General features: G+C 41.7%; 1 protein-coding gene across 2 annotated transcripts in view; it reads left to right on the top strand.

The window, feature by feature from the left end:
* Positions 1-19,586, top strand: part of PLD5 (phospholipase D family member 5) — a 246,468-nt gene that overhangs the window by 40,400 nt on the left and 186,482 nt on the right. The window contains exon 2 of one of the 2 annotated variants that reach the window (XM_012751263.3): positions 9,832-9,968. In XM_012751263.3, the coding sequence (XP_012606717.1) occupies positions 9,832-9,968 (137 nt within the window). Of the gene's footprint in view, positions 1-9,831; positions 9,976-19,586 lie in introns of those variants that run through there. The other variant, XM_012751265.3, reaches the window with a different exon arrangement.

Here is a 19,586-nt window from a genome sequence, read left to right as displayed (position 1 = left end):
TTGCAAGATGCCAAGTGGGGAAAGGGGAGAAATTTCTCAGATCCATCTCCTTGAGAATTTTGGGACTAAAGCCTATAAAGGTAGTTTGGTGATCAAATGGCTAGGGAATTGGGTCTGCTGACTGCCTGGGGATGAACTCATAGGGTTCAGAAACAGAAATTGTCTTCTTGTCTGAGACAGTTCCTGGGTAGAGGGTCACAGGACCTGTTGGGTCAGTGACCACTGGTCCGGTTGATGTCAGTTGGTCCCCCGGCAGTGCAGAGTCCAGAAGATATCTCCAAGACTAGTCTTAGGTTTTACAGTAGTGATGTTATCTATAGAAGTGATTGGGGAAGTCACGAACCTTGTACCTGCCAAGAACATGTGACACTTAAGCAGTAAGCAGTTATAGCAGTGAGCAGTTACAGGAAGGCAAGTTAGGAAATAATGGCTAGTTAACTTTTAGGTATGTCTATATTTCTGTATAAATTAGACTTTTGCCACAGTTCTTGCCTTATGGCCTTACATTATTTTAATATAGGAGATTTTAGAATACAGTAGTGATAATAGTATTCAACTCATGGGGTGACATGAAACTTTTGTGTATAAATGCATACATATCATAGGTGCTCAATAAATGTATTTAAAACTGAATTTTAACCTCCTTATTTGGAGTGTAGGTCCCTGATCTCAGGGACTGTGCATTTACTCTTTCCACAATTAAGGATTTTGAAAAGCTAGTTTTCATCAGAGGCAGGTGCCATGAGTTTCTTCATTCTGTCCTTCATTAAGCCTGAATAGTTGGACATTCGGTGTGTGTTGGACAAGCTATAGAATTAGCTAGTGACTTTGTGACTTTTTTCTTTTTCTTTTCTTTTTTTTTTATGTTTAGCCTCTGTTGCCTTCCTCCCACCCCCACCCAAGGTCCAGAGGCAACAGTTAAAAATAATCAAGAAGAATCCTTTCTATTTCATGATGACCAAAAATGTTTTTGAGATGAAATATGCCTTTATTCTTAGAAGCACTGCTGCTGCTTCTTCTAGGAAAGACTGAATAGGCCTGGTTAATTTAGCATATCTAGCATTTTCTTCATTGTGTCATGTGCTTTTGTCCAGAATGCATTTAATTTGGAAGCATTCCCAAGACATGTAAAAAGTGAGTGCCAACATCTTTTTCAAGCACAAATTGGATTTGATCATGTTTCTGTTGAATGTATGTAATTTAGTTATTTGCTTTCCTGTAAGTTTTCTCTACTCATGCTGAGAAAACCTCTGGTACAATGACGCTTATTATAGCTTTTCTCAGTCAGTTCAGCAGTATTTCTTGAGCCCCTACTATGTGTAGAACCCAGTGCTTAGCATGTGAGGAATGCAAATGAGTACCTCACACGCAGTCCTACTGCTTGCAAATTAATTACGGAGAGAGGGCTAGCTCTCTGAGAAAGGAGAATGCTCACAGAAACTTAGAATGGGAAGGAAGCTCTGGATGCTCTCACTTCACATCTCGCTCAACCCACGTGACCTTCTGTGCAGCTTCCACCAATGTGACATCTTCCCCGGCTCCATCCCTGTCAGTGAGACCTCCTCACCACCTCCCTAGGTCTTCTGTTAGAATTTTGGACAACTTAGATCCTTAACACCTTGACGACCACACACACAATTCAGAAACTGTTCCTTGGCGCCACAGTGTTTTATTACAAAAATAGAATAAAAACTTGAAGCGTAATTTAAAGGTAAACATAAATGGAAAAGCAAAATGTGTTGACTTCTATTCATTTCATCCACTTTTTTAGAGCGAAATTGTCAATATTAATGGTAACAATATGAACATCAACAAGTAGGATTTTACATATGCTTCACGCAGCCCTGGAGTCAAAACTAGAGGGAGTTAGATACAACTCACATGGCTGTTAATCTGTTAAAATTATGTTCTGGTAATTTTTTTCTAAGAAATCCTTTTATTCTTTTTTTCCCGGCACCTGGTTAGTACTGTTTAATTTTTTAATTTTATTTTATTTTTTTAAATTTTAGCGTATTATGAGGGTACAAGTATTAAGGTTACATATATTGCCCATGCCCCCTCCCCCCTCGAGTAAGAGCTTCAAGCGTGTCTATCCCCCAAACGTTGCGCATCTTACTCGTTGTGATTGTATATGCCCATCCCTTCCTCCCCCCCTCCACCCTCCCGACATCTGATAAATGTTGCTCCTATATGTCCACTTAGGTGTTGATCCATTAATATCAATTTGCTGGTGAGTACATGTGGTGCTTGGTTTTCCATTCTTGAGATACTTCATTTAGTAGAATGGGTTCCAGCTGTATCCAGGAATATACAAGAGGTGCTATATCACCATTGTTTCTTAAAGCTGAGTAGTATTCCATGGTATACATATACCACATTTTATTAGTCCACTCATGAATTGATGGGCACTTGTGTTGTTTCCACAGCTTTGCAATTGTGAATTGTGCTGCTATAAACATTCGAGTGCATGTGTCTTTTTCATAAAGTGACTTTTGATTTTTTAGGTAGATGCCCAGTAGTGGAATTGCTGGATCAAATGGTAGATCTACATATTGCTTTCCACAGAGGTTGAACTACTTTGCAGACCCACCAGCAGTGTAGGAATGTTCCTGTCTCTCCGCATCCACGCCAGCATTTATTGTTTGAGGACTTTTTGATAAAGGCCATTCTCACTGGAGTTATGTGATATCTCATTGTGGTTTTGATTGGCATTTACCTGAGGATTAGAGATGTTGAATATTTTTTCATATGTTTATTGGCCATTATTCTGTCTTCTTTTGAGAAGTTTCTGTTCATGTCCTTTGCTCATTTTTTGATAGGGTTGTTTGATTTTTCTTGCTGATTTTCCTGAGTCCTAAATAGATTCTAGTTATTAGCCCTTTATCAGATGTGTAGCTTGCAAAAATTTTCTCCCATTCTGTGGGTTGTCTGTTTGCTGTCTTGACAGTTTCTTTGGCTGTGCAGAAGCTTTTTAATTTGATCAGGTCCCATTGGTTTATTTTTGAGGCTGTTGGGATTGCCTTTGGAGTCTTCTTCATAAATTCTTTGCCTAGGCCTATGTCTAGAAGAGTATTTCCAACATTTTCCTCTAGAATTCTAATAGTTTTACACCTAAGGTTCAAGTCTGTTGATTTTTGTGAGAGGTGAAAGGTGTGGTTCTTGTTTCATTCTTCTACATGTGGCTATCCAGTTTTCCCAGCACCATTTATTGAATAAGGATTCTTTTCCCCAGTGTATGTTTTTGTCTGCTTTGTCAAAGATTAGTTGGCTATATGAGGATGGTTTTATATCTGGGTTCTCGGTTCTGTTCCACTGGTCAATGTCCCTGTTCTTGTGCCAGTAAAAAGCTGTTTTAATGACTATAGCCTTATAGTATAGTTTGAAGTCTGATAAATTGATACCTCCTATTTTGTTTTTATTGCCTAGGAATGATTTTGCTATACGGGGTCGTCTCTGGTTCCATACGAAGTATAAAATTATTTTTTCTGTATCTGTGAAGAATGATGATGGTATTTTGATAGGGATTGTGTTGACTCTGTAAGTCACTTTGGGTAGTATAGACATTTTAACAATGTTGATTCTGCAGACCTATGGCCATGGTATATTCTTCCATCTGTTTACGTCCTCTGCTATTTCCTTCTTCAGTGTTTCATAGTTCTCCCTGTAGAGGTCTTTTACCTCCTTAGTTAAATATATTCCAAGGTACTTTATTTTCTTTGTTGCTATTTTGAAGGAAATTGAGTCTTTGATTTGGTTCACACTTGTACTGTTGTTGGAGTACATGAATGCCTCTGATTTCTGTGTATTGATTTTGTATCCTGAGACTTTACCAAATTCATTTATCAGATCAAGGAGTCTCCTGGTTGAATCGCTGGAGTTTTCTAGGTATAATATCATGTCATCAGCAAAGAGTGAGAGTTTGATCTCTTCTGCTCCCATTTGGACTCCCTTAATTCCACTCTCTTGTCTGATTGCTGTAGCGAGGACTTCCGGCACTATGTTGAACAGAAGTGGAGATAGTGGGCATCCTTGCCTGGTTCTAGTTTTAAGTGGGAATGCTTTTAATTTTTCCCCATTCAGTTTGATATTGGCTGTGGGTTTGTCATATATGGCTTGTATCATTTTTAGGTAAGCCCCGTCTATGCCTATTTTGTTGAGCGTTCTTATCATGAAAGGGTGTTGAATTTTGTCAAATGCTTTCTCTGCATCTATTGAGAGGATTATATAGACTTTGTTTTTGCTTCTGTTTATATGGTGAATTACATTTATAGATTTGCGTATGTTGAACCATCCCTGCATTCCTGGGATGAAGCCCACTTGGTTGTGATGAATTATTTTATTGATAAGCACCTGGATTCAATTGGCTAGGATTTTGTTGAGAGTTTGTGCATCTATATTCATAAGGGATATTGGTCTGTAGTTTTCTTTTTTGTTGCATCCTTTCCCAGTTTGGGTATCAGGGTTATGTTTGCTTCATAAAATGTGTTCGGGAGGCTTCCATCCTTCTCGATGTTGTGGAATAATTTCTGCAGGATAGGCACCAGTTCTTCCTTGTAGGTGTGGTAAAATTTGGGTGTGAAACCATCTGGTCCAGTACTTTTCTTTTTAGGAAGGTTTTTTATTGCTGTTTCAATTTCAGTACTTGATATTGGTCTATTCAGGAAATCTGTCTCTTCCTGGTTGAGACTAGGGAGGCTGTGTGTTTCTAAGAAATTGTCCATTTCCTCCACATTTTCCAGTTTTTGTGCATAGAGGTTTTTGTAGTATTCATAAATTATATCTTGTATCTCCGTGGCGTCAGTTGTGATTTCTCCTTTATTGTTTCTGATGGAGCTTATTAGAGACTTTTCTTTTCTGCTTTGCATTAGTCTAGCCAGTGGTGTGTCAATTTTGTTTATTTTTTTAAAGAACCAACTTTTTATTTTATTAATCTTCTGTATAGTTTCCCTCTTGTCAATTTCATTTACTTCTGATTTGATCTTAATGATTTCACTTCTTCTGCTGGGTTTGGGGTTGGTCTGTTCTTCTTTTTCCAGCTGTTTGAGATGATTCATTAGGTTGTCTATTTGTGATCTTTTCAACTTTTGGACATAGGCATTTATGGAAATAAATTTTCCTCTCAGGACTGCTTTAGCTGTGTCCCACAGGTTTTAGTAACTTGTGTCACCTTTGTCATTTAGTTCAAAGAATCTTTTGATTTCCATCTTGATTTCCTCATTTATGAAATGATCACTCAGCAGAAGGTTGTTTAGTTTCCATGACTTTGTGTAGAAATGAGGACTCTTGTTAGGGTCGATTTCTACATTTATTCCATTGTGGTCTGAAAAGATGCATGGTATAATTTCTATTTTTTTAAATTGTTTGAGATGTGATTTGTGTCCTAGGATATGGTCAATCTTAGAGAATGACCCATGAGCTGATGAGAAGAACGTATATTTATTGGTTTCGAGGTAGACTGTCCTGTAAATGTCAGTCAGGCCCATTTGTTCTAGGGTTTTGTTTAAGTCCATTATTTCTTTGTTGATTTTCTGTTTGGAGGATCTGTCCTGTGCTGTCAGAGGGGTGTTAAAATCTCTGACTATTATGATGTTGTTAGTTATCCATTTGTTTAGATCAAGTACAGTTTAATTTATGAATCTGGGTGCACCAAGGTTGGGTGCATATATATTTAGAATTGTTATGTCTTCTTGTTGAACTGTACCCTTCACTATTATATAGTGATCTTCTTTGTGTTTTATTACTTTTGTTTATTTGAAAACTAAGTTATCTGTAATCAGCACTGCCACGCCAGCTTTCTTTTGGCTTCCGTTTGCTTGAAATGTTGTTATCCACCCCTTTATCTTTAGTCTAATTGCATCCTTGCAGGTTAGATATGTTTCCTGAAGGCAGCAGATACTTGGCTTGTGTTTTTTTATCCATTCGGCGAGCCTGTCTCTTGAGTGGGGAGTTCAAGCCATTCACATTTATTGAGATAACTGATAGGTGGGGCAGATTTCTGTTCATTATGTTGGGTTGAACTTTGTTGCTTTTTTTTCTCTCTTGAGTCATTGTGGTGTCTGGGCTTTGATCTTTAGCTTTGGGTAGATTTACATTCATGAGTGTTTATTGTGCTGATCCATGGGTAACACTGCTTTGAGTACTTCTTGAAGGGCTGGTCTTATGTTGGTGAATTCCCTCAATCTTTGCTTATCTAAGAATGTCTTGATTTCTCCTTCATATACAAAACTTAGTTTTGCAGGGAATAAGATTCTAGGCTGGGCATTGTTTTGTTTCAGAAGAGTGAGAATCGGGCCCTAGTCTCTCCTTGCTTGTAGAGTCTCGGTAGAGAAGTCTGGTGTTATTCGGATTGGCTTTCCCTTGGATGTTACTTACTTCTTTCATCTTACAGCTCTTAGAGGGGCCTCTTTAGTTGATATTTTGGTCAGTCTGATGATTGCATGTTGTGACGTCTTCCTGTTTGCATTGAATTTCCCAAGGGTCCTTTGAGCTTCTTGAACTTGCATATCGAGATTTTTAGCAAGGCCTGGGAAATTTTCCTCTATTATATCTTCAAATAGCTTGTCCAACCCTTGAGTGTTGTCTTCTTCCCCTTCTGGTAACCCTATGACCCTCACATTAGGTTTCTTCACATAATCCCACATCTCTTGTAGGCTTTGCTCTTTTCTCTTGTTTCTCTGCTCTATCTCTGTGACTGATTTATTTAATTGGAAAGTGTTATCTTCAATCTCTGATATTCTTTCTTCTGTTTGATCTACCTTGTTATTGAGGGTTTCCACTGTATTTTGTAGTTCCCTGAATTGATTCTGCATTTCTAGGAGTTCAGTTAAACTCTTCTTCATTGTATTGATTTCTTTAGTGAATTTTTGTTCTGGAGGCTTTTTGTGGTTTCTTTGTGTTGGTTATGGAGTTGTTCTTGTAGGTCATTGAATTTTCTTATGATCCACATTTGAAATTCCTCTTCTGTCATTTTGGTTGCCTGATTTGGGTTGGTGTCCGTTTATAAGGGGCTGGTGCTCCTCTTTCGGGGCGTGGTTTCCATTTGGTTCTTCATATTTCCGGAGTTCCTTCACTGATTTCTTCTCATGTCAATCAATTGTTGCTTCTTTCCTTTAGGTTTTTGTTTGGGTATTCACACGCCTTGTTTAATTTCTGAGCCAGTAGGTGGTGTTTGTTGGTGAGATTCGACCACTCCCTGTATGATGAGTCAGTAGGTGCCATGAAAAGAGTGTCCAGGATGTCCTCTCTGTCAGTAGGTGGCGCTTGCTTGGAGGAACAGGCCACACTGTTTATGTGTCCTATAACCAGCTCTTGTTCCTCTAGAGAGGCACTCTAGTGCCTCAGGTGGTCGGTGGGGCCCTGGGACTTCCAAGTGTGTCCTTTTCTTCCCCTCAGTGAGGGCTGGTCTGGGAGTGAGTCTGGCCGTAGCAGGGTTGGGTAAGCCTGCCCTCAGGCACCAGCAATGCTGTTAGCAGGGGTCAAAGTTCTGTTTTCTGCTTCCAGGAAAAGCTGCCAAGGAGGGGCTGGAATGGCCCTGCTCAGTCAGAAAGTCTGCGTGTGGGAGTGGGGCTGTCTGAGACCTGTAGTCTGGAGCGGGCCTCGCTTTTTTTCCACCCTCCCCAACTCCGAGGCTACTCCTGGGCCTCTGCCATCAGGCCAGACCTCATGCCACTGGGCCTCCCCTGGCTGTGATGTTGGCTGGGAGGTTCCCTGCACAGGAACGCCACCTAGGCTGGGCACAGAGCCTCCCTTTGGGAGGAGGGTTGCCCTCTAGGATGGTGATCTGCCCCTAAAGGCACACACACCTCAGTAAGTTGTTCCCAGTAGGCTGTTCCTATATATCCCTTCTGTGCCCTGGGCAATGCGAGACCTCGGTGCCCGGGATCTGGTCTGCAGGTCTGACCTCTGGGCCCCAGAGTTCAAACTATATCCCCACCAGGGAGAGGAGTGCCAGTCCCAGTTCACCCATGGGGAGCTCAAGCTGGGTCTATGTCTCTCAGCCTCAGGGTCTGCACCGTTCTCCTGGGAACATCTTGCCAGCAGCTCCTGGGAGGCCTGGTGGGTAGGGAGCTCACAGTCTGAGTTCCCCTTAGTCAGCTATAGGGCCCCAGAAGAGAAGGTCCTGTTTCCTGTAGGTGCCTCTGGCTGGTGGCTGTATTGTCTCTCTCAGCAGCCGCGGGTAGGGTCGGAGGAGGGGAGAATGAGGCAATATGGCACCTGCCGTGAGGGTCGGGTCTGTGCACAGGGAAGTGCCCTGCAGGAGTTGGGAGCCTGGTGCCGTGTCCGCTACAGGCTTACTGCTCACTGGTGGTGGCCATCGCTGGGCTGGTGTCCGCAGGTCTCTCCACCCGCTGGGGAGCCCACCAGCAGTCCAAGATGCAGGGGAGTGGAAAGTTAATGGCTCCACCTACCCTTCCCACTGGTCTCCGGGCTGCTCTGGAGGTCTCTGCTTCCACTTCTCCTCTGAAACCTCCTCCCATGGAGTCTCCCGTGGTCTCAGGTACCCCTCCTTCCGACCCTTGTCCGATGTATGCTTGTCTTCTTGCTTTTTTCTTCTAATTGCTGCTAGAATCTGTCTTTTCTACAGAGACACTCTGTCTGATGATGTTTCTTGTCTACCATCTTGCTTCAGTACTCTGTTCTGGTATTATATAGAGATCTCTGTGGCTTCTATATTGAATCTTTCTGTTATGTGCCACATCTATAGAAAATTTGAAGATTTCTAACATCTTATGTTTTAATAAGTAGCATTTGTGCAATGCTGGAAGTTTGCAAAGGATGTGGGCATATTTTCTTCTTATCGTAATCATAGGGGTAGGTATTATTCTCCCCATTTTAAGGGTCAGGACAATATATTTTAGAGTCAAATGACTAAGTTCATGATCACACAGCTAGTGTAATAAGAAATAACATTCATAGGGTATCAGGCAGGTGAGAGGGGGGTTCAGTGAAAAGTACAGATTTGCTGATGGTAGATATAAAATAGCATTTTAAATTTTCTTTTCTCTATGTTGAATGCAATGGTTAAATTGCAATCTTGTGTATGGGTTCTCCTCAAATGTTTCTCCCCTTGATTCAACTCAATAAAAACAGAGAAAGTGTGGTTCCAGTTGATTTCTGAAATGATCTGTTAAGGATTTGAAAATTAGTTTTTTGGGGACACAACTCTTAAGACATAGCAGACAGAAAACAAGCAAGATTGTCCTGTGGTGGTGGCTCCTGCCAAGTTATCATGATCCTGCCTTCTGCCACTTTTACTCAAGAGACCATAGAGGCAGGGATGTCTCAAATTATAGTACTTGGGCCTAAAGATAAGGACGTGAGTGACTCTGATTCCCTGGACCTTCAGCTTGTGTTTTTAAGTGAACATCATATCCAGAGTATGAAGACTGGTTATGTTTGTGTTCAGCGTTTTGAAATGAATAATGTCAGTTAAATAGCCCAGGAAGCTAGCATCGGGGTTTCATTTTTAATTTAAAATGATATATCTCACAGAGATCTTTTCTGGACTGCTTTTGAGTAGAAAGAAGAAGAGTGAACTTGTTCAGAATTCTGGATGCTGCACCTGAATTATCTAACAGGTTCTACCATGTTAAATAGGTTAAACCTGTTAAACAGGTTCTACCATGGTTAGTGGGAGCTTGAGACCCTGAGAAATAAGCATAAAGTTCTTGGGCTTTTTCACCCAGAGAACAGCTCTTCCTTTTCTGGCAGTGATCAAAGTCATTTTATCCCCAAAATTTTTTCCTGGAATTTGGAAAAGTTGTCGGATCTTGAGTTTCCTAAGTGAAGGTGGCTGCACTTACTTTCCCTTGTTTTCTTTGCCTCTTCCAGTCCCAGCAGAAGTGCATCGTGATCTTCGCCCTGGTGTGCTGTTTTGCCATTCTAGTTGCGTTGATATTTTCGGCCGTGGACATCATGGGAGAGGATGAGGATGGACTCTCAGAAAAAAATTGCCAAAATAAATGTCGGTAAGAGGTAACAAACAAAAATTCTCTTTTAGGGGGTGGGCAAGAGATCCAAAGAGGGCTCTGGATACTGGAGAGAAAACTATCATAACCACGTGTTGTCATCTAGCTGCCCCAGGGCTTAAGCTGAGGTGTGCCTCTCTGTCCCTAGACCAGTCCTGGAGCTGCTCACTGTTAGCCCAAGGGAATGCAAATGAGTCACAACTGAATTCCCTATACAGCTTGGTCCTATTTTATACAAAGGGGTGGTCAAGAAAATGAAACTCTGTAGCAATCTGCATGTCTGGAGGCCACTGTAGGTGAGGTTTGGGTTGGCTCCAGGATGAGCCTGGCAAAAATGATTGCCTCAGTGGACAAAGAGCACCGTGCTGGTTGTTGAATCAAATGGAAGCTCAAAGAAGCACATCTCAGGAAAAATTCCAACTTAAAGTTAGGGATTAAAGAAGTAGGCAAGTCTATGAGCAGACATGGGCCTCCTCATTCTGTCTTAATTTAGCACACAACTTTTAATCTAGAAATGATGACAGCTTTACCATTATATTTATGAATTATGTCTCTTCAGTGACATTAAATGGCATTTCCCTGGGGCCGTTCCTGCCTGGCATAGCCATCACAGCATGGTGTCAACCCTGTAAATCTCCTTATCAAATTCTTCCCTGCTCGCTGCTACTTTTTTGGGGTGGGGAGGATAGGAGAATAATGTAGAAAAATACCAGGAGGCAGGTAGATAAGACATCTATTTTTACATAGGAATTGCTGCAAAGCTGAAGTAGGGCCACAAAATTACAACAGTAATTATGCATTAGAGGTTATAATGAATTTAAACTGTAATTTTTTCCTGTGGAAAGCATTAGTCTAAGAGCCCCTCTTTTTTAGCTTAAAATCAGCAACCTGGTCCTGTCTATATGAGCCTTCCCCCTGGATAATTTGCTTTGAAATTCAATGTTCTGACACAGGAAATGTCCTGAAAAGACAATGACTTTTTTTTTTTAACCTATGATACATGATAGTCTAGTTACCAGACAACAAGTATTACACACAGAACAGAGCATACAAGAAAGAAATCAGTATACACATTTTAAATTTTTCTTCCTTCATCTTAGAAAGGTGTTCCGTAAATATATTTACTTCCCAGACTAGATTTGAGAGAAAAATTGTTTAAGAATTATTTTAAGGAAAGCAATAGAACAACAGCAAATTGCTGTCATCTTCTGCTAATGCTCTTATACGTCAAACATAAACGTTCCGTGGACAAGAGGCCAATGACTAGTGTTTTCTGAGTGGAAACACCCTGCCTCTCTCCCTCACCTCACCTGTAATGAAGACTGCTGTACTTTAAATGCAAACCCAAACACCTAGAAAGCAATTTGATAGAGGTCAAACCCTAACCACTTCCTTAAGACAGAATGCCCAGGACTTTTCAACACACATAGCCAGGTGTCGGTAGTTCTCAGTAAGAAAGACAGAGCCTTCGAATTACACTTCTTTTCTCTTTGGGGAAGCTATAATTTACTTGAATTTTTATTTTTAGCTCATACAACTGGAATTTGGGTCTGGTTATATTTTCTGTCTCACTCAGTAAATACATTCTGATAACACTGCTTCTCCCGCCATCTAGAAAATATTCTTCTAACTGCCACCCATTCTCCTGCCTCCTCCACTACCCGGTTACCAAACACCACCCTTATATGCAGCCAGCCATCTTTTCCAGAACACGGGTCTCCTCCAGATCTTTCTTCCGCAGCCTCTTCCCCTGTGTCCGTGTTTCTGTTCTCCTGCTCCCTCAGACAAGCCCGTCTGGTCTGTCTGCCCTGGAACCGGTGTCTCGTTTCTACCTAACGTCACCCCCCAAGAGGCTTCTGCTTTCCCCCTCTCTCCAATGCACAGGACAAGGAGGTAGGGTCACTGCGATCCATGCCTTGTGCCCCAGTCCAGTTTCCAGACCGTTGCTCCACCATCTGTTCCGGATCATTCTTATTTTAGTTTGAGGGAATTTTCTTACGCCACCCACTCCCACTCCTCATCATAGGCAACACTGTCTTCTCACTTACAGGACTCTCTCCCACCTTCTTTTGTGCCTGGCTAACAGACCTCCTAACCCTGAGTTCTGTCTCTTGCTAATATCCTTAGGAACTCGAATGCTTATTTCCCATCACTCTAGCCTTGCTGTTTTTTAGCCATATCAAATCAATAAATTTAATGCCCACTTCACCTTGGCACCTGCCTGCCAGCAAACTACTCCCCTTCCAAACCAGTGCATGACCATGGACTTTGAAATCAGATCTGAATTCAAATCTACATTCTGTCACTTACTAACTCTGTAAGCTTTAGGAAGATACTAGTTGAATTATTTCATTCAACACTTATTGGCAAGGCACCCAGAGACTGAACAAGGAGCTACAATACAGTAACGAGGTTGTCATGGCAATATGCTGTGGTCAGAGCTTCCATGGGGTGTCCGAGGGGCCTGGGAGAGTGGCCTGACATAGAGAAAGGAGTAAATGTGGCCTTGAATGCCTCTTCACCCCTTATGCATTATGAAGGCTATTTTAGTTTTGTTTCCCTTAAAAACAATAGATTACAAAAAATTTATCTCACAAGCTCATATGAAGATTCAGTAAGTTGTTTAAACCTTTAGCAAAGCACCAGGAAACTCATGGCAAACGATATATAAATGTTAATTTTCTCCCTGTGCCTTCCAGAGAGCCCAGAAATCCCCCTTCTTTATCCACAACTAACTTCCTATTCCTCCCACTTCCTCACTTGTCCTGAGTCTACTCTTTATCCTGATTTTAGTCCTTGGTTCTGTGGAAGTAGATGAAGACCAGCCACATGAGAACAGAGGCTGTTTATTCAGAGCTTGCTACAGAGAAGGAGTCAGCTGTCATCCATTGGGCTTTGCAAACTCAAAGGCAGGCCGAGGCACCAGAAAGTTCCACAGTGGAGCAGAGACGGCTCCGGGTGTGCTCTGACTGAGGCCTCTGGATGAGGAGGCTCCACACGGGCTGAGGGTGCACATTTAGCTTTCTCTGGTTGGTCCCGAGTTGGAAGTAGGGACGCTGTCAGTTATTAACCAAGTCCTGGCCATTTGGGGCCAGTTGTTACAGACGTCCTTGTTTTGCTTCCTGGGTGGTTACTGGAGATCGCAGTCGGACTTCCTGCAAGGCTGACTTACAGCAGGGGGGCTTCCTGGGGCTGGCTCTTGTAGACAAGGGGTTGGTTTATTGGCCAGCTTACCATAGGTTGGGGATCAGAGTTCCATCTTATATATGATTTGGCCATTGTCTGTTTGTTCGTTCAGCCTCTCAGTTCTGCAAACCTCCCCCTGGACTGTTAGCCCTTCTGTCTTAGTTTTCTCCTTACATATTTGCCAGACCATGATTAGCATGTCTCGATGCTTCCCACGTCATCCTAAGTTCTCACTTGCTCCCTTGGGTCTTTGGACTCAGCCATGCTGCCGATTCTTAAACGGGTTGACCCATCCCTGTTCCAAAGGCAGCCTCAGCCACTGCTCCAAACCCCCCGTCGTGCTGCAGAGGAGAGTGGGTTCTATGGTTCTTCAGTCCCTGCTTCCTCCAGGCAGGGCATCCCCAGAGATGCCACCCCTGAGTGGACAGCCTCGGGTCTGCAGAAACTCCTGAGCAGGCCAGCCTCAACTGAAGCATTTCTGCAGAAAGTTCCAGTTCTTCCTTTCATGACCTCATCGCTCTCCTGGCACTAACCCTCCCAGACTTCTTCCCAGCCTTCATGTCAAGTGGCATAAGCGATGTCACATGGTGCTGAGCTTCCAATGACTGTTTACGTCACTTACGTACAGATTTGTCTTGATGCTTGTCTCCTCGTGGTGCTAAAGACCGGTGCTTGCTCAGCTCAACTTCCCTAAGATCCTATTACTTTATGATTAAACTCCTGTGTTTGTAGCTCAGAAAATTGAAAGAATACCAACATTCTACAGTCTGTCAGCGTCTCGTCACTATTTTGACAGCCTCTCCCCAAGACCTCATCAGGTGCACTCTTTTCTAAATATAATACTTTGATTTGTCTTATTTCTAACAACTAGCCTTTCTATCTCTGAATAGGTTCCCACTGTGAATCATACTGCCAACTCAATGTTTTTCCAACTTTTACATGTCTCTCTAAAAAATGTATCTCTCTATTAAAAACCCTTATGATTTTTTTCTGATTGTCTGGTTTTATTTCTTCTCCCCTTGTGTTATCTTGCTGCTGTTACACTGTACTAATAGTCAATAATTTTATCATAATTTTCTCCACAAATCTATAAAATATCAACTGCTCCAAACGTATCTTCTAAATACCTTTTAACCACCCTCAGGCTGGGCACAGTGGCTCAGGCCTGTAATGCTGGCACTTTGGGAGGCCAAGGTGGGAGGATCAGTTGAAGCCAGGAGTTCAAGACCAGCTTGAGCAAGAGTGAGACTCGATATCTACAAAAAATAGAAAAATTAGCTGGGCATGGTGGTGCATGCCTTTAGTCCCAGCCACTCGGGAGGTTGAGGCAGGAGGATTGCCCCAGCCCAGGAGTGTGAGGTTGCAGTGAGCTATGATGGCACCACTCTACTCAGCCTGGGCAACAGAGGAAGACTCCGTGTCAAACAAAACAAAACAAAAAAACCAACCTCAATTGTTAGGTCCAGAAATAAGACCTTTTGACCTCAGTGAACGACTCTGACCTATTTCATTGTCTCTTTGTACTGGATTTCTGTGCATTTCCCAATGTGCTTTTAATTGTTGATTCAGTCCAACTTCAAACCTCTGTGTCACTTGACCACCTGAGGGGGTGAAAGGCACATTTTCTAGCTTCTGCTAGGAAACGGCATCTCCATGGGCTCTGGGGAATCACTGAACAGGCAGGGAAAGCTTGAACTGCCGGTGCGGGGTGCACACGTCCTGTGACCTGGCTAGCTGTGATTCAGTAGTGCCTCTGATTGTCATTGGACCCCATTCTTGTGACGTTTCCCATGTGTCATGTCCTCAGGGACCAGCAGAGACAGCGGAGCTGACCTCTGGGTGCGGTTGGTGTGCAGAACGCCTGCTCTCCCCGCGCTCTCTCCCTTTCAGGTGGAAGGCTGTGCGCGTGCGGGGCCCTCCCACCGGGGTGATCCTCTACCAGTCGTTTCTCGTTACTACTCCCCCACTTATTAGCGACACTCCTCAACACTCACTAGAAGAGGGACTTTCGTTACCACACTCCCCCATAAATGCACACAGAACCCCTCGGCGTCCTGCTCCTCCCCCACCTCACACCCAATTCTCATGACAGTGGGAGAAGGAAGTTTTGCACAAATATCATTAAAGAAGCTGAGTAAGCATACAATGTTGGGTGGCTTAGCATTGCCATATAATCGTATTGATGGGCATGTGCCACCCATTTTATCTGGGTAATTATGTTTCTGCCCCTCAAGGTCCTGAATCAGCCACCATGCCTGAGCGGCTGCCGGGCTAGTTTGTCTCTTTCCCACAAATCTTGATATCCATTTCCCTTGATCTGAAGCATGAAGGGAAGGGACCAACTCAGTCTATACCTATATCCATATCTATATCTATCTAGCTCCCATTATTCCTGAATCCAGGGATTTTCTTTCATCCTAAAATGAGTGGACTTGGATCTTACAAAAGGGAGCCCATGTAATATGGCAGGCTAGCATCATATATCGTACCCATGTGTAAGGTACCAAGGTGGTTCTCCAGTAAGGAGTTCCTGGAACACCAAAAATGGGTCACAGAAAGTATAGCAAGAGCCAAATTCGCCTTGTAATATGCCACCTCCTTCACACACAGACTATTTATGAATCCTTTGTATATTTTCATATTTCTCTATTAAAAAACTGACTTCTCTATATTTGTCACATCCTTTGTTTTCTGAATTTCTCCCTCTGTCCCCTCATTTTCTTAACATAAAAACTCTATCTACAGATATGTCTATATTTGTATTTATAACTCAGTTGCAACTTCAGTGTAAGACATATATAATTTGATTCATCAACCTCTCACCTTCCTAGACAAGTGCCTAGAGAGACCTGTTTATACAGGGACAGTCACCTCCTGATGCCCTGTCACTTTTCCCTTTAGTGCCATGACCTTAGAGCTATCTTAACAGACTCAACTTGCTCCAATAGACTATAATTTTTGTTTTCTCTTTTAATGCCCAAATTGTCACTACTTGACCAGTGGGAGCCACCTTTTGTACTTTCTGACACTATTCTAGATATCTCTGAGAGCAGCCCTTGCTTTCTGGCAACAATAAGCTATTCTAGTGACATTGTAAATTTTCTTGCTTTGAGACATGGCATTATTTACTTTCCAATGAGTCCTGGTTCATTTTCATGGAGACTTCTATTAATATTAAAGACCAAAATCTAAGTTCTAAGAGTGTCCTTAAATTTCCCCCAAGGGTATTGGTGATAGACACAATGATACCATATGAGAGGTTCATTAAACTGCTGTGCTTTTATGATTGAACAATAGTTCTCCCTCCCCCCATCTCTTTCTCCCTCCCTGCATCTCTCCCTTCATTCTTTCATACTGTAGATGTAAGAGCATAGACTATAGGGCTATGCTGTCTGGGTTTGAATCTGGCTATACCACTTAGAAGCTTTGCAGTCTTGGTCAAATTTCTTGATTTTACTGTGCCATATTTTTTTTTTTCATCTGTGTAATGAAGACAGTTATTGTGTCTAACCTGAAAGATGTCTGAAAGGACTAAATGTGTTAATGCAATAGTGTTTGTTGTATAATAAATGTTCAGCTGTTCTTTTTGTTAAGGGACATAAGTTCATTGCAGGTGTTTGCAGTTTCCTTTTAGGTTTCATCTTACTTTGCTCCAAAATGAGGAGCTTATGATCATTTTTCATTTTTCATTCTTAAACTATGTATTTTTCCCTTTATCTCTATTAACTTTGATCTACTATACTTTATATTGACAAACTCAACCATGTTTTTAAAGTAGAGTGCTGCTCCCAAATTTACAAGACTGCATTTGGTTTTTGGCTCTTTGTTTTACATCTGCGCACTTTTCTGACTGTCTAAAGAGAAAGAAAAGCTCTAACCTACACCCCCCACTCCCATTGGAGCACCAAAGAATCTAAAAGCCTAGAGCACTGGATACTACAAATAGATTTCTGATGCACTAAGTGAATAATATTGATGAAAGGTAGAATAAAGGCAAAAACTGGCTCTAGAGGCTTTTATTTTACATCATCTCCCAGTTGCTCCATTTGAGCCAATAATAAACCTTTTCCTTTATAATTTTCTTAATGTATTTTTTCTTTTATCAGTGCCAGTGTCTATTTCTTGCAGAGTTTTCTAGGATCTGAGGAAAGAGATAAACAGTTGTGTTTAATCCACTCTAGTAAACATCAGTGAGCCATTTTACCAACTTCTTATTGGCTTCCCCTTGTCTCTCCCAGTTCTATATTCCTTCTGCTTTCTTGTAACCCTAACCTGACTCACCCTAGCCTCTGTTTGGAGATTACTTTAGTTGAAAAGATGGCATCCACCAGATGTCACTGCTTCAGCTTTCTTCCCAGCGGAGAATCGCCAAAGTATCTTCATCTGTCCTTCTTTCCTCCCACGTTTATCTCAGAGGAAGAGATGTCCCGTGCCTTTTCCAAAGCTAACCCCACTGGCTATGTGCTGGATCCCACAGAAAGAAGTGAAGACCAACCCCATGAGAAAAGCAAAGGTTATTGATTCTGAGCTTGCTGCAGCAAGGGACTCAGCCACTGTCACTTGGGTTCTGGCTAAGACTCAAGGGCTGGCAGGGGGGTGGGAAAGTTTTGTAGTGGAGAAAAATGAACACTACATGCATGTTTCCTTCTCTTTTGAGCCTCTGCTCTTTTTAAGGGCGTCTGCATTCTCCCAGAGACCTGAGATGATGGTCAGCCCTCTTCAATTTGTCACTTCTTTACCCATTTTCTACAAATACAGGCCATTTCTAAAAGGGCAACTCTGGCTTTTTATTGGTGTTCTCAGCATTTCAGTGTTTTCGTTGTTTTCTCAACTAGATCAAAAACTCCCTGAGAACAAGGAACCCATCGTGATACACAGTATCATGTGTCTTACACTGTATCTCACATTGCGACTTAGTAGCTACTCTTTTTCAGTAGGCAGTCATTTCAATGTAAAAACAAGTATAAACTGCAGGAATAATACTCTTTGTTGAGATAGGTATTATGTATTACTAGATCGCTTTATTATTCCTTCATAGTATAATTTGCTTTGGGGCAATAACCAAAGACTATGGGAAGAGACACAGAAGTTTATAGATTATTTATCTTGAGACTATCACATGGAAATAAGTTAGAAAAAGAAATTTGCAGAGGAATTGCTTAAAGTAGAATAATCTCATACTATATTTTTTTATCACTAGCATTGAATAAATAACTTTTAAAAATAATTGGGAATGGAAAATAGCTTACTTTTAAATGAAAAAAAAAAAAAAAGAATGTCCCCAAACACATTTAAATACAGATATTTTTATGCTTCTGAACTCTACTCGTGTGAAATGGCAGGCACTTACTGACATTTTCGTTTCACCATTGAGTTCAGTAAAATTCAAATTTCCTGAATTATGAAAGATTTACCCACAAAGTATTGTTAGTAGTCCCAGAGCTAAAAATCTCAAAGGTTATTTTTAAAAATAATGCTTTCTCTTTAGACTTTAATGTTCATCGGAGGAAATCTGAGAGAGTGTAACACTTCCTGATGGTCTATAATTGCTACTTTGGGAAGCAGCAGAAGCTAATTATTTCAAAGTTTTGATTTTAATGAAACTTAATATACGATTAATGATGTTGACATTTCCTGTTGCCAGGTTTATCCTCCAAAAGATCATTTGAGTGTGATATATATTTTTCAAAAAGTTCATCGAGCCCTTACAGGCGGGATTGTGTTGGAAACAGGAGGTACAGACAGCCTGTTTCAGCCACCTTGTCAGGAAGGTCCTGTGATAATCATTCTCCTTGTAACAGAGGAGGGCCTAGCCCTTAACCTGATGCAGTAGGAACAGTGACCAAGGGGAGAAAAATAAAAAGAAAACCTAGGTTGATATGCAGTTAAAATAATTGCCATGATTAAAGAGACTATATTGAGAAAAACAAAGTTTTTTTTTTTTATTTCAATATATTCCGGGGAGTACAAATGTTTAGGCTACATATATTGCCCTTGCCCCACCCAAGTCAGAGCTTCAACTGTGTCCATCCCCCGACAGTGCGCACCGTGCCCACTAGGTGTGGATATACCCATCCCCTCCCCACCTGTCCGACATGCTACACATCCGAAAAAGTGTTGATAACTAGAATCTATATAGAACTCAGGAAAATCAGCAAGAAAAAGAACAATTTGTTAAAGAATTCATGGGAGCTCAGCTTCCAAAACCGTAGAGCTTAGAAATTCAGAACAGCTTGCAGACTAGAATGCAGCGCTTAAGAATGGGGTCATGTTTCAGAGTAGAAACTTTGGACTGAGAATCTAAAAGGCACTGGCTGCGAGCAATGAAAGTTTCTGCAGACAAACCGCAGCTGCAAATCTGAAGCTAGTTTTCACATGTCACTCACACTTCCTACAGGGGTGTGTCTGGAGCGTCACTTAGTTTCAGAAGCC

This window comes from Microcebus murinus, chromosome 19 (genome assembly GCF_040939455.1).
Source record: "Microcebus murinus isolate Inina chromosome 19, M.murinus_Inina_mat1.0, whole genome shotgun sequence".
In the NCBI taxonomy this organism is placed as follows: Eukaryota; Metazoa; Chordata; class Mammalia; order Primates; family Cheirogaleidae; genus Microcebus; species Microcebus murinus.
This window is presented reverse-complemented; position numbering and strand designations above follow the sequence as displayed.